Raw genomic sequence first — 16,017 nt, 5'->3', positions numbered from 1 at the left:
GGTGGGCACAACTACTTTTACTAAGACCCGGAGGTCCAGTCCTTAATCTAAGACTTTCCTACTTTAGAATCCCTTTTATATCCATGGAAGTAAATTAGAATTATTCCCGTCACTTTTCTGTAAATAGCTCAATGTGCTGCACAAGCTCCTGGGTGATTATTTAAGAATTGGCTTTAAGGGGGCCAAGAGATAGTAAAGTGGACAAGGTGCTTGCCTTGCACGTGACAGACCTGGGTTCGATCCCTGGCACCACAGATGATCTTCTGAGCATGCCAGGAGTTGCCCAAAAATCAAAAAAGAAAAAAGAAAAAGTATTGGTTAGTTTTCAAATTCTGAAATTAAAAATTTTAAATGTAGCCAGAAATTCAGACTTACAAAACACAAAATATTATAACCATGAGTTAATATTAATTTGTATAAATGCATATTTTCTAATTTCAAATCACATAGGAAAATAAAGTCTTTTTCACTTTGGAACATGCAGAATAGGAAGGAGGGTCTGACCACAGGCCCATCCTCAGATTTAATGATTTGCTAAGAGGACTTCTGGGAATGGTGGAGAGTCCTTTGCACCATGAGCTTCTTACAGCAAAAGAAATCCTGTACGGAGCGGAAGCAGGAGATGCATGAGGCCCAGTGTGGAGGGAGTGGGCCTATACTTACAGAGGTCTTCCTGTCCAGTGTGCTCACAAAGGTCTGCCCTTTACTCCCCATCTGGAAGTTAGTGGGCTGGCGCCTGGGATCCGAGTGCCTGGGTTCTTAGTGGACTGTGCACTCAGCATCAGCCTCTCAAGCACCAGGACTCCACAATTCCCAAAGGAAGCAGATGCTTGGCATGGACTGCAGTTTGTACAAAGAATGGGAGTGCTTCTGTCTTCCTGTCTTAGCCTGTCTGGGAGTGGAGAATCCTTCCTAATTCATCTTCTCAGATACCTGCGAAGTACCGGCTTTGTAAGATGGTTTTAAGTGTAAGCACTTAGGGCCCAAGAGAGAGTAAACTGAGATAATCCAGAGCGAGCCAGGCCTCTTGGCTGTGATGACCTAGATGTGGTCCTTAATACCACATATGGCCGCTCAAATGCCATCCCTGAGCACAGAGCCAGGAGTAAATCCTGAGCAAATTTGGCCCTGCCCACTTCATGAGTCAGAGTTTCCCTCTGACTTTATAGAACCTTTTGTAAATAGATATAAACTACATTTTTTTTGAAAAGTATATTAAAGAGGGCCCGGAGCAATAGTACAGCAGTTGGGTGTTTACCTTGCATGAGGCTGACCTAAGACGGACTGCAGTTGTATCCCCCTGTGTCCCCCAAACCAGGAGCGATTTCTGAGAGCATAGCCAAGAGTAACCCCTGAGTGTCACTGGGTATGGCCCAAAAATCAAAAACAAAATATATTAAAGAGAGAAGCACTCTGACATGCACAGTTTACTTAGTTTTACTTAAGATATATGAGATCTGTTGGGAAGAACATGAAGAAGAGCATCCTGATTAAAAAGTCAAAGAAAGGTCTTGTGAGGACATGTTAAACTCAGCAGTGGTCCTCAAACTATGGCCCTTGGACCATATATTATATTAGTTCCCATATTGTTTCTTCACTTCAAAATAAGATATATACAATATGCATAGGAATTTGTTCATAGTTTTTGTTTTTATTGTAGTCCGGCCCTCCAACAGTCTAAGGAACAATGAACTGAGCCACTTTTTAAAAAGTTTAAGGACCAGTGTGTTAAAGGATCGGGGCTTCTTGAGCTCTGGGACAGTACTTGAAGCATTACTTCATTGAGTGGCTTCATTGCTGGAGTAGTCATCACAGGAACAGTGTTTATGACTGAACTCAGGGGGAATTACATAATCTTTAATTCAGCTAAAACAAGAGATATTGAAACTGTAATTGCAGAATCAGTGACATTGGAAACCAGGAATAAAGCAGAGCTCATCAGAGTGCAGTGTACTTGATACCTGAATTTTGTCTTAATGAAATTTTGATCATTACATTGACAGATTTCTATATTACTGTTATAAAAATGAAATCAAACTAATCCCTCAAATCAAGTCAATTGGCAAGGTCCTGAATTTTTTTTTTTTTGGAGGGGGGCACAACTGGCAATGCTCAAGGATTATTCCTGGCTCTGTACTCAGAAATTATTCCTGGCAGTGTTCCAGAACCATATGGGATGCTGGGGATTGAATGCAATTACATGCAAGACAAGCATCCTACCTGCTGTACTATCTCTACAGCCCTTATCCTGGATTTTAAGAATTATTTTGTTTTGTATCAGCAAACCATTTTAATAACTAATGTAGCCTCAGTTAGCAGTTTAAAAGATTGTTCTATTAAATATATAGAGGAGTAATAATGAACCTTGAAAATAAAGCAAAAAAAAGCTAGGTTCCTCCCTTTGTTACATATATTATACACATCTCATGTTGTGTCAGGATTATTTCTCATGGAGGATTAATAAAGTGTTATAACTAGAACGACAAAGCATATGCCTGGGATCTTTCTTTAAGAAAGGGACTACAGGGGCCGGAGAGATATCATGCAGGTAAGGTGTTTGCCTTGCATGCAAAGGGACGGTGGTTCGAATCCCGGCATCCCATATGGTCCCCTGAGCTGCCAGGAGCAATTTCTGAGTGTAGAGCCAGGAGTGACCCCTGAGCGCTGCCAGGTGTGACCCCCCCCCCCAAGAAAAAAAGAAATGGACTACAGTCATTGCCATTTAATACTTGCTTACAATAGAAATACTTGTGCCTTTAATAATGAAATGCAGTCTTTGTCTTAAATGCTGGGCTGTAAAAATGCCTTCAGACTCAACAAGTAGTTTATGGATTAGCATTATGCATAGAAATTTTAATAGTGCAATTATGATATGAATTCAGTTGATCTGAATCTCTGAAAGAAATGTTTGGGTTTTTTTTGGTTTTGGGCCACACCTGGTGGCACTCAGGGGTTACTCTTGGCTATGCACTCATAAATTGCTCCTGGCATGGGGGATAGAACCTAGGTCCGTCCTGGTTCAGTCTCATGCAAGACAAACGCCTTACCACTGCACTATCACTCCAGGCCCTGAAAGGAATGTTTTAATCTTTCAGACCTCGATTATCCTATAAATTCTCTAACTGCTTGATTTCCATCATCTCTTGCAATTCAAAATTTTATGGCTCAGCATATTTAAAGAAACAAGTAGGCTGGAGCCGATGGCACAGTGGTAAGGCGTTTGCCTTGCACGCGGCCAACACAGGATGGATCACAGTTTGAATCCTGGCATCCCATATGAGCCAGCCAAGAGTAACCCCCAAGCACCGGGTGTGACCCAAAAACCAAAAAAGGAAGGAAGGAAAGGAAGAAAGGAAGGAAGGAGCGAGCGAGGGAGGGAGGGAGGGATGAAAGAAGATAGGTCTGGTTTTTAAAGTGAGATCCACCACATTTAGGCATGTATATTTGTTTTATATATAAATATATACAATATATTTACATATGTAAACATATGTAAATATATATTTAGGTTATTATATTTTTTAGAATTGATGACCATTTCTGCTTTGGAGTTTAGTACATAGAAATGAGCAATTGTTAATAGTAAATAAATTGATATAAATTTTTCCCTTTTAGAAAATTTTAGTTATAAATTTAAAATTTTAGGTGTTTTTGGAGAATTGGGGAAGACTATAAATGTTATAATAAAGGTAGCTAACAGACATTGCAGGCAGTAAATCTTACAAAAAAAAATCTGTTAATGTGGAAGAACTTTAATACTTCTTTTTAAAAAAAAAATTAGGCCACATGTTGTTTAAGACTAACTCTGGCTCTACATTCAGGAATTACTCCTGGTAGTGCTCTGAGGATCATCATATAGGTTAGTGACCTGCCTGCTGTACTATTTCTACAGCCCCAAGAAATTTAATACTTCTTTGTCTGTTTTTGTTTTTGGGCCACACTCAGTGGTGTTTAAGGGTTACTTTTGGCTCTGTACTCAGGAATTACTTTGGTGATGCTCTAGGGACCATATGGGATGCTGGGGATAGAACTTGGACCAGCCACATAAGAGACAAATGCCCTACCCACTGTCCTGTTGCTCTGGCCCCAAACTTTAATACTTCTTAACCTTATTTTCCCCCTAAAGTTATGTAGATTATAAAGTTGTATAGACTATTTAAAATAAGTAAAGCAATTGAAACTATGCATTTCCTTTGGACTAATGCTAGACATAAGCAGCAATGTTAATCAACTTTTCTTGCTTTGTTTGTAATTAAAGCTCAAAAATAGTGACTTGTCAGTGTGCTTGAAACTCTGAAGTAATAAATAGAACCACGATTTCAAATCCTAGATTGGAATTTAAAACTCAATGATGTTTGATATTAAAAAATTCTTTTTTTTTCCATCATGAATAGCTTTATAACTGTGATTCAGGTTCTAAAACTTGCTTCTGACAGACTATAAAATTAACATGCAAATATCAATGGCCTTCTTATACACCAGTAATGATAGAGAAGAAGTGGACAGAAACAACAAAAAAAACCAATCCCATTCACATTAGTACCACACAAACTCAGATATCTTGGAGTCAACTAAAGAGGTGAAGGACCTACACAAAAAAAAACTACAAAAGTCTGCTTCAAGAAATAAGAGAGGACACAAGGAAATGGAGACTCATACCCTGCTCCTGGATTGGCAGGATTAATACCATTAAAATGGCAATACTCCCCAAAGCATTTTACAGATTTAATTCAATCCCTCGCTACCCATGACATTCTTCAAAGAAGTGAATCAAACACTCTGGAAATTCATTTGGAACAATAAACACCCACAAATAACTAAAGCGATCCTTGGGAAAAGGAGTATGGGAGGCATTACTTTCCCCAATTTTAAATTGTACTACAAAGCAATAGTCATAAAAGCAGCATGATATTGAAATAAAGACAGACTCTCAGATCAGTGGAATAGACTTGAATATTCAGAGAATGTTCCCCAGACATACAATCAACTAATCTTTGCTAAAGGGACGAGAAATGCAAAATGGAGCAAGGAAAGCCTCTTTAACAAGTGGTGTTGGCACAACTGGTTAGCCACTTGCAAAAACACAAACTCAGATCCCCAACTAACACCGTGCACAAAGGTCAAATCCAAATGGAATAAAGACCTTGATAGCAGGCCTGAAACCATAAGGTATACAAAATAACACATAGGTAAAACACTCTATGACTGTTAAGACTAAAGGCATCTTTCAGGAGGAAACAGCACTCTGCAAACAAGTAGAGGCAGAGATAAACAGATGGGACTATATTAAGCTGAGAAGCTTCTGTACCTCAAAGAAAATAATGCCTAGGATACAGATACACAGAATGGGAGAAACTATTCACCCAATACCCATCAGATAAGGGGCTAATATAATATCTAAAATATACAAGGTACTGACAATTTAACAAGAAAAAAAAATCTAGCCCACTGTCCTTTTGCATGCAAGGCAAATGCCCTACCTCCATGCTATCTCTCCGGCCCGAGAGAAAGGAATTCTTTTTTTTTTTTTTTTTTTTTTTTTTTGGTTTTTGGGCCACACCCGGTGACGCTCAGAAGTTGCTCCTGGCTTGGGGGACCATATGGGATGCCAGGGGATCGAACCGCGGTCCGTCCAAGGCTAGTGCAGGCAAGGCAGGAACCTTACCTCTAGCGCCACCGCCCGGCCCCCGAGAAAGGAATTCTTTTCACTGCTGGTGGGAATGCCGTTTAATCCAGCCTTTATGGAAAATAATATAGAGATTCCTCATTAAACTGGAAATTGAGCTCCCATATGATCCAGCTATACCACTCCTAGGGTATACCTTAGGAACACAAAAATACAATTCAAAAATTCCTTTCTCACACCTATATTCATTGCAGCACTATTTACCATAGCCAGACTCTGGAAACAACTAAGATGCCCTTTAACAGATTAAGTATAAGTATAAGATAGATAGAATAGAGACAGAATAGTTTCACTCATCTAATTTACGAAAAAATAAGGACATTACTGTAATAATGCCCAGAGACAATAGACATATGGGCTGGAAGGACTGGCTCACAATATCAAGCTCACCACAAAGAGTAATGAGTGCAGTAAGGGAAATAACTACACTAACAACTATCATGACTATCTTAATAAGAGAAATAAAATGCCTGTCTTGAATATAGGCAAGGGTTGGGAAGCAGGGAGGAGGGGCATTAGTGGTGGGAATGTTGTACCGGTGAAGGGGGGTGTTCTGTTAATGACTGAAACCCAATTATAATCATGTTTGTAATCATGGTGCTTAAAGATTTTAAAAAAAATAAAAAATAAAATTACTTTCTGGGGCTAGAGAGAGAGAGACAGAGACAGAGACAGAAAGACAGTGACTGAGAGCACAGTTGGTAAGGTGCTGCTTTGCATGTAGCCAACCTGGATTCAATACTCTGTGCCCCATATGGTCCCCTGATCCCTGCCAGAAGTGATTCCTGAGAACAGAGCCAGAAAAAAATCCCTGAGCATTGCTAGGTGTGGTCTCCCCAAATCAACCAAACAACAACCACCACCAAAATATAGTTCTACACTTACGATTTTGGTTTGCCAAAGGACCAAAAAGTGAGCACAAGTGACTCACCTATTCACACACTGCTCCTCTCTGATGATAGTGGATCTTATGAATTGTCTTAGGTGTGTTTAAAAGCTTTGAAAATTATGCTTGCCCTTAGTCTAACCAGTACTCTATATCCATGTCTCAGGCTTGAAAACCTACTGACGGACCCTAGAGGGTTTTATTCTTGGACTGCATTTTCTGGTCCCAGAATTTGTTTTTTTGGGTTTTGTTTTTTTTTGTTTTTGTTTTTGTTTTTTTGTTTTGTTTTTGGGTCACACCCAGCAGTGCTCAGGGGTTACTCCTGGCTGTCTGCTCAGAAATAGCTCCTGGCAGGCACGGGGGAACCATATGGGATACCGGGATTCGAACCAACCACCTTTGGTCCTGGATCAGCTTCTTGCAAGGCAAACGCTGCTGTGCTATCTCTCCAGGCCCCAGAATTTGCATTTTTAAAGAGCCTTGCTGTCCTTCTGTCAGGGTGCATCGACTCCTCCACTAACAGTGCTATACATTGTCTCATCATTTCACTTTTGGTTTGCATTTTTTGAGTCCTGTGGAGACTGTGAATTATTCACATTTTCGTAATCTGCCTTTGGCACTTGAAGAATTTTCTTTCATTTGTAAATGTGGACTTTTTGTTTTTAATTTTGACATCATTTCAAATATTTGAAGTATATCATTACATCATTTCAAGTATTTAAGCTTTACATCATTCATCTCTGGGCCGTTAATCACATCTTTTAGGTGTGATCTTGTCAAGTTTCCTTTTTGGTGGTGTATTTTGTTTGGTTTCATACTTTGCTAACAAGTTCACAGTTCACCTGGTCCCGTCCATTGTTCCTGCAGAGGAACAACATATTCATTTCTGGTGTGAATCCTACTTCTTGAATACTTCAGAAGAAAAATCAGGAAGCTTGTGTTCAAATGTACATGTGGGAGGAGGAAAAGGTTTCTTACCATCAATGTCTGCCCTTTGCAGGTTCCCCAGCTCCACCAGTTCTGTCTCCTAGCAGGGTTGCAGCTAGTCGACTGGCTCCACCAGAAACTGATTTAATTGTTCCTGCAGGTATTCACTGCACTGATTGGATAAAGCCTTTCTTTCTACTGCTGAAGCTACACTAATTCACTCAGTTTCATAATCACTTGCTTTATATTCTTAGGTGTGTGTTATTCTGGCTTTCTTCTTTTTCCTCCTCTTCTTTGGTGGCTGCTGCTTTTAAAATGTAACAAGGGAAATAATCTTTCTAGACATACCTCATTTTCTGGTTTTTCAAAGTCGGTAGGCCATATAGCCACCTTGAGATTTAATTTCTTAACTTTATAATGCATTGTAAAATTTGATTTGTTTTAAATTACTCCTTCTCTACTCTGGAAAATGTTCATTTACTTTTTTCTGGATCCCAGACACTCAACCTTGTTATTGGCTCCACCCTGTTTTCAGGGCCTCTAACAACTGGGCTGTATATGATTTGGAAAAAGTTAAATAGAAAAGGTTGTGTCTTCTTTTCATTCTCTACTTAAATGTACTTTGTGGATTGTAACAAAATATTCCATGATTTACCGGTTATGCCCAGTGATAAATACTTGAGAAAAAACTATTTCTGTGAACCAAATTTGTCCTGCACTTAATTAAATATTGTCTGACTATAATGGAGAAATAATTGAGTTCCATATTTCCTCATATGTGAAATATTACCATTTAAAACTTTGGGGGTTTTTTTTTTGTTGAAAATTTTATAAATTCTTTAGTGTGTTTGAAATTATACAGCATATTTAATCTTACACTGTAGCATAATAGTGTTCAGGGCTGGTTTGACTGGAGAGAGAGAAAAGAAACCTGGCTGACTTTTTTTATAATCACGTTTCACAACTTTCTCTCTTATTCATTGTTCTTTTAAGTTATTGTAAAGCTTCTGTCTTAGGTATCATTAATGTCCACTAAACATTTTCTTGAATGAAAACCATGTTGTGCTATTAGGGTTCGTATAGTTGCAGAGTTGCTTTTATAGTGATTTATTTTTAATGCTGGAGCAATACATTTCAGGGCTTTATACTGCCTTTAATTATAAACATGTGAGGGCCAGAGCTATAGCATAGTGGCAGGGCATTTGCCTTGCACACTGTCAACCTGGAACAGACCCAGGTTCCATTCCTGGCATCCCATATGGTCCCCCAAGCCTGCCAGGAGCAATTTCTGAGCACAGAACCAAGAGTAACCCCTGAGTACTGCAGCTGTTCCCCCCCCCACACACAAAACAAACAAACAAAAATTATAGACTTGTGGGAAGAAGTCTGAAGGATAAAGAAGGAGCTGCAGTGTAGTTCCTACTTTAACTCTGCCTTTCAAGTTGATAGAAGGATATTTTTAATTATTTGAATTGCATTTTTTAAATTGCCTAAAATTTTATTAACATTTTATTATTGCTCCACTTTTCCTGTAGGTGTTAGATTTTTACTAATAACCCTTTAGCTTCATTAAGTTATAAAAGTAGCTGTGGAAATTTTATCTTTTTTGAACTTAGTTAGCTAATATAGAAAAGAATATTGAGCAGTATTTGGGGGGGGTTGTTGTTGTTTTTTCTTCTTTTTTTTTTTTTTTTAGAGAGCAGTATTTTTTTAAAGCAGTTCATTTATTAATTGATTGGTTTTTGGATCACACCGGGTGATGCTCAGGGGTTACTCCTGGCTCTGTGTTCAGAAACCGTTCCTGATAAGCTCTTGGGACCGTATGGGATACCAGGAATCGAACTGGGCCCATCCCAGGTTGGCTGCATGCAAGGCAAATGTCCTATCGCTGTGCTATCTCTTTGGCCCTGCAGTATTTTTTTTTTTTAAAGAAGATACAAATTCTATAGCATTTGTGTTTAGTATAGAAAAGTATTTTTAAACAATAATAATATACAAATTATTTAATAATAACTCAAAAATTATTCTCTGTGATTTCGAGAAATCCATGTTCTTCACTTTTGGAGGTTTTTAAATATGAGTTTAATTTGAAGACCAGCAGGCTTTCTTTTCTTTTTCTTCTTGTCTTGATCTGGTTTGTGTTTGTATCTTTTGTTATATTCATACAGGTGGCCAGAAAACACAGACAAAAAGTGGACCAGTTATTCTAGCAGACGAAATTAAAAATCCTGCAATGGAAAAATTAGAACTTGTTAGAAAATGGAGTCTAAACACTTACAAGGTTTGTAATTTTTGTAAATAATGTCTGTAATTTTTAAAATTTATTACATGTAAATTTTCCCATCCTAACTGGCTTTAAGAGTTTCCAATTGTATTGTTTAAATTTATTAGGATTACATCAATATAAAGGAGAGAATAATGCCACCTAAATGTAAAAGTAGAATTATAAAATAAATTTTGTTTTATTAATGATCTTTGCATAAATTATAGTGTAAAAAGTAAGTAGAAAAAGGGTGAAAATACTACTAAAACATTTAAGTATTTAGGCAGCACATAATTGATGAACTCTTTTTTCCTGAGGATACATTAGCTATAAAATATTACAGATATTCCCTCCCCTTTTCTTTTGATATTTTATAATGGCCAAATGTCAAGAGAGATACATTCATTTCCAAAATTCAGAATTCTCGCCTCTTATTATGGTAGCTAAACATTAATATAGAGATGGCACCAGAGTGCAACTATGTTGTGACTGAAATTTTTGAACATTGTTGTTTGCATTGCTTCTGAATAAACCTTATGCTCTCTGTAAACAATTAAGCGACTTATTTAATCTTTACTATAATGTCTACAAATATATCAAGGACCAAGTCCACTTGGTGCCTTTGACTCTAACAAGAGCAAAACAGTTGAGTCTGAGCTCAGTTATAGCAGATGGAAAACCTGACAGCTGGAGTATTGGGCATGTCCCATATGAATCTGTTCACCAGAAATTGTGTCTTGACACAGCAATTTTTTTTTTGCCTTAAGCATAATACAGAAGTGACTGTTTTCTTTTCGTTCATACTTTTGAAATGTGAACAAAAATCTTCTATAAAAATAGACATTCTTAACATGGTAAAAAAAAAAAATATTCAACTTGCTGAAACAGTGAGAACTCATTTCAAAACTAGCTCACTTGAGTGTGGAATCTAAGGAGAGCTAATAGTAGTCTTCAAAAAACTTTTGTGCCTTCCCTGATCCTTGTCCTCCCCCCAACTCTCATGGATGTGGATGTTCTCATTCCACACTGCTCCATGCTCTCCTCACACCACGTTCCTAGCCCCAGGTCTGCATTCTTCATCCAGCTCTCACTTGACTGTAAATGCTGCTGCCACCTCTACTACTGCTGCTGAGACTTGAGTCAGTGGAGCCAGAGAGGTGGTAACAGCGTGGAGTACTCACGTGTGTTCCAACCTCAGTCTGATCCCTGGCACCCCTTATGGGCCTCCAAGCCCAACTATAAAGGACCCCTGAACATAGTAATCCCTGAGTGTGGCCCAAAACCCCTCCCCAAGTTTTAGATATTGTTTTGAAAAATTGGAAAGGAATTCAACATTGGCTTACTTAAAGTGTCTGATCAGGCCTCTTACACTGTATATCCAGTGATGCTGCCATGGGATCTCTTTCTCTCTCACTGAAAGTCCAGTGTCCATCCCCATTTAGATCAGCATGAATCAGACCTTGTCAATAACGCTTCATCTCCTCTTGCTCTTCTGGTCCCTGTGTGGGTCAGTATAAGGTCCCAGTCACCCAATCATCTCCCTGATCGCTTCACCTTGCTACGGCTCTTGCCAGTCCTAGGCTCACTCCTTCCTCCTCCCTTCATCTCTCCGACTGCCTTTCAACCAGATCCAGCCACCATCATTTACTTGCTCAGTATATTTAGTATTTAGCCATTCATTTCTCTGTGAAGTTTGCCCTAGCTACTAATATCCTCTAGACTCATGTTTTGAGTCTATAAAACAGATTTTTCAACTGCAGGTTTAAAAATAAAAAATTTTATCTTATGAACTAAATTTTAATTATAAAATACTGCAAGCTAATAATAAATTACCTCTTTAGTTCACTGATGACTTTCTCATATTTAATTTATGTTTTCCTTGTTCTTTAATGTATTTTTTTTCTATATGTGTATTTCATGGTCTGTTTCATTCCTTCTGTATCTTACCTCTGCAATAACTTAAGTTGAATTTCTTTTTTGTTTTTTTTTGTTTTGTTTTGTTTTTGTTTTTGTTTTTCTGGTCCATACCCAGCAACACTCAGGGGTTACTCCTGGCTCTGCACTCAAAAATCACTCCTGGCAGGCTAGGGAGTCCATATAGGATATCAGGAATTGAACCTGGGTCCGTCTCAGGTCATCTGTATGCAAGGCAAATGCCCTATTGCTGTGCTATCACTCCAGCCCCATGAATGAAGCCTTTCTATTTCTTCTTGGAGCCAGAGAGAAATCTTCCTTCCTTCCTTCCTTCCTTCCTTCCTTTCTTCCTTCCTTCCTTCCTTCCTTCCTTCCTTCCTTCCTTCCTTCCTTCCTTCCTTCCTTCCTTCCTTCCTTCCTCCCTCCCTCCCTCCCTCCCTCCCTCCCTCCCTCCCTCCCTCCCTCCCTCCTCTCCCTCCCTCCCTCCCTCCCTCCCTCCCTCCCTCCCTCCCTCCCTCCCTCCCATACTCAGATCGCACATATTATCCCAAACAAGAGTGGGGAGTTCTTGTAACGGCTTCAAGTCTCCATACTTATCTTAATAAGCTTATAATTCATATGGTTTATTTGGTCTACTTCCTTAGCCCCTAGAAACAAAAACATTTTCTCATTAAACCTTCACCCCTGCTCTCTGCTTGTGTGATGGGGAACTGGCCACTCCAGCAACAGCAGTCATTGTCCACTCTGCCCACTCTGCAGACTCTCTCTGTGATTCTGCCCTCCTGTCTGAAATAGTCTGTATCTCTTGGTTCCTACAAAACCACATACTGGGCCCGGAGAGATAGCACAGCGGCGTTTGCCTTGCAAGCAGCCAATCCAGGACCTAAGGTGGTTGGTTCGAATCCTGGTGTCCCACATGGTCCCCCGTGCCTGCCCGGAGCTATTTCTGAGCAGACAGCCAGGAATAGCCCCTGAGCACCGCTGGGTGTGGCCCAAAAACCAAAAAAAACAAACAAACAAAAAAAAAAAACTACATGCTGTCACGTGGGAAGAAGGGCAAAGTTGCTGATAGTTTTGCACTGCTAGGTAGATAAAGCTGCAGAAAACTGTGATCATAAGTGTATAAAGTAGAGTTTGGACTATCCATCAAACATGAGCTTTCTCATATTCAGTGAATTTAAAAGAGAAAGTGGGGCCGAGAGATAGCACAGCAGTAGGACGTTTACCTTGCATGCAGCAGACCCAGGATGGACCTCGGTTCTATCCCCGGCGTCCCAAATGGCCTCCCTGAACCAGAAACGATTTCTGAGCACATAGCCAGGAGTAACCCCTGAGCGTCACTGTGTGTGGCCCATAAAGCAAAAAAAAAAAGGGGGGGGGAGGGGGGCAATACTGCCACTACTACAAAATTACAACCTTTTAGAATATTTTTTGTTGAATTTAAATAATGAGAAGCTTGTGGCTATCCTCAAAATGTATTAGTGAGTGGGGACATTGCTTATAACTTTACTTCTAACAAAAATGATGAGGAAACTATTTCAGAAAAAAATGACAAGGGACTGTGGATATTGGCTTGTGGGTTTTGGCCTTTGTCAGTACTTCAGCTTAGTTCTTTCCCCACCTCACCCCCAGTACTCTGTAAGGTCCAGGTGACCTCCAACACCACTTTCGCTGAGCACCAGACACTAAAACTTGCTCAGGGACCCAGAGGAGAGCACAGTGACTTAGAATTTGAGCCCGATATGTCGCAAGTTCAAATCCTTGGTGCCCCATATATGTTGAGTATATTTTTGCCACGTGTGCTCTTTGAGCCCAACACCTCTGCCCTCTGCACTCCTCACAAGGGATTTCTAGCCACGCAAAGGCGGTGCAACCCTAGCAAGCACTGCAGCTTAAAAGATACATGGGAGGCTGGGATGAGTTCAGAGGGCTCATACATGTGCTTTGCTTGCAGCCACCTTGGAATCAGTCCCAGGCACCATTACTTAGTAATGACCTCAAAGCAGTGTGTGGAGGTGTGCCCCTGAGCACCCTGGGGTTTTGTGCCTCAAAACCAAAACAGGAAAAATGAAAGCATGCAAGTGCCACAGCCAGGCACTGTGTCCCCGGGCAAGCACATACATGCCAGTACCATGGGCACCAACAGAGAGCCGCTCCAGGGAGCACATAGGCCAGCACCACAGGAAGTGATGCAGACCCAGGGAGCACCACGACCTGTCAGTGGCAGCACCACCATCCACCACAGGAGAAAGCTGAGCATTCAAGACCCTCTGCTTTGATCAGAATCATTAGATACTACTGCAAAGTTTGCTTGCTTGCTCCTCATAGCTTTAAATAAAATACAAAGGGACTGGAGCAAATGATCCTTTAAACACTGCCAGGAGTGATTCATGAGTGCAGAGCCAGGAGTAACATCAGAGTGTCACCAGGTATTTCTCCTCTGCTCCAAAAAAAGACATGAAAAAAGGTAAGAGTACAGGAAACCTCCCATTTTATGAGAGAGGGTCCCCTAAGCAAAATTCCCCCACCAGAGGCCAGAGCATTAGTACAGTGGGTAGTACAGCTTACCTTGCATGCAGCCCCCCCCCCCCCCCGGTTGATTAATTTCCCAGCATCCCATATGGTTTTACACTGCCAGGAGTGACTCTTGAGAGTAGAACCAGGAGTAAGCCCTGAGCATTGCCTGGTATGGCCACAAAACAACAACAACAACAACAACAAAAGACTCTCCCCTTATTAACTTCTAAAGGTACCTCAAATGTTTGGCTTGTTGTGCCAAACTTGTCTGAAACCCAAAGTGGCATGTACCCTGCGCTTGATCTGTGGGGCCTCTGTAGAATGCTATTGTTATTTTGTTATTTCTTTTTCTTCCTAAACAACGTGCATCTTTCCACTTTTATTTAGTGCACTCGACAAATCATCTCAGAGAAGCTAGGCCGTGGCTCCAGGACAGTGGACTTAGAACTGGAAGCTCAGATTGACATATTGAGAGATAACAAGAAAAAATATGAGAATATCCTGAGGCTGGCACAGACCCTGTCAACCCAGCTCTTCCAGATGGTGCACACACAGCGGCAGCTTGGAGACGCCTTTGCAGACTTGAGTTTGAAGTCCCAGGAGCTCCATGTGAGAGCCTTTTGGTCCCTGTTGGGGAGGGAAGGGTAGACAGCAGCCATAGACATGATCTAGAACTTCCTAAATTGTTGCATTTCTGGTTCACTGGTCTCTCCATGAAAGGGGAATTTGGGGCATTCTCTCAAGATATTTTAAGGAAAACCCCGTATCACTGCATAGGGTGACCCATTGTGTGGTCTCTGGGGCCAGGGAGCCGGGCATTGCCAAACCTGTCACTCACTCTCCTCTTACCACCAAGTGTCTTGCTGAGTGTAACTTCCTTGGCTGCATTCATGGTATACAGGTACTGAATCATTGCTAGAAAGGCTGTCCCTTGTAATTTGCTTTTTGTGCTTCCATCTTTTTGTGTGTAGATTGCTTTTTGTGCTTCCATCTTTATTCAGAAAAGCATTCTGAGATTTCTCTCTAATATTAAATGATCCTTTTATGTCTTTCCTCTCCCTGCTGCCTCCACCAAACCAAAAGGTACAGAGTTTCTCGCCAAGACACTTACTTCTGACTTGAAGAATTGGATTATTAGCACAGAAGCTTGCTACCCTTTTCAGAAACAAATTGTTCAGCCCACCCCATCTCCCTTCATTAAGCACCATCCCAATTGTGTTTGAGGCTACTCTAGCCCCCTGGATCACTCCTGTCCTCCAACCCCCATCCTGACAGTATCAATCTTTTGGGAACACTGATTTAGAACATTTAATCACTGTAATAGGATTTAAAGTCTTGAGCAAAGCACACTTGACTTGAGATGACAATATATTTTATAACATAGTAGTTAAAATAATTAAGAATCAGTTATAATGTCATATGACAAAATGAAGTAATTTTTATGTGGAATATTGAATAGTAGATCCTGAGAGCTGCAATTTTGAGTGTCCTTGGCTTCAATATAATGAACTGGATACTTTAGACCTGTTACATTATATAATTTATCTAACAACACTACAGAAACCATATTGAGTACCTTTGATAGATGGGAAAACTAAGGCCAGGTGAGCTCAGTATATTTTTAAAGTATCACAGAACAAAAGATAGTACTGTATTTTCCTGCATATAAGACGACTTTTGAAATGGAAACCGAAAATCTGGGATCGCCTTATATACCAAGTATATCCCAAAAATGTTTTGATATGCCGCTAAACAATAATCGTCTGGATATTGCCACTAAACGAATTTTCCAACTCTATCCTGCACCAATCACTGCAAGGCTAC

The 16,017-nt window shown here is 40.2% G+C and overlaps 1 protein-coding gene across 2 annotated transcripts in view; it reads left to right on the top strand.

The window, feature by feature from the left end:
- ARFIP1 (ADP ribosylation factor interacting protein 1) overlaps positions 1–16,017 on the top strand; it is a 96,917-nt gene that overhangs the window by 40,470 nt on the left and 40,430 nt on the right. Inside the window, exons 4-6 of one of the 2 annotated variants that reach the window (XM_049769626.1) lie at positions 7,573–7,659; positions 9,668–9,780; positions 14,581–14,802. In XM_049769626.1, coding sequence (XP_049625583.1) covers positions 7,573–7,659; positions 9,668–9,780; positions 14,581–14,802 — 422 coding nt within the window. The remainder of the gene's footprint in view (positions 1–7,572; positions 7,660–9,667; positions 9,781–14,580; positions 14,803–16,017) is intronic. The other variant, XM_049769627.1, reaches the window with a different exon arrangement.

This window comes from Suncus etruscus, chromosome 3, assembly GCF_024139225.1.
Source record: "Suncus etruscus isolate mSunEtr1 chromosome 3, mSunEtr1.pri.cur, whole genome shotgun sequence".
Taxonomy (NCBI): domain Eukaryota; kingdom Metazoa; phylum Chordata; class Mammalia; order Eulipotyphla; family Soricidae; genus Suncus; species Suncus etruscus.
Note: the sequence above shows the minus strand (reverse complement) of the source record. Positions and strands in the feature narration are given on the sequence as shown.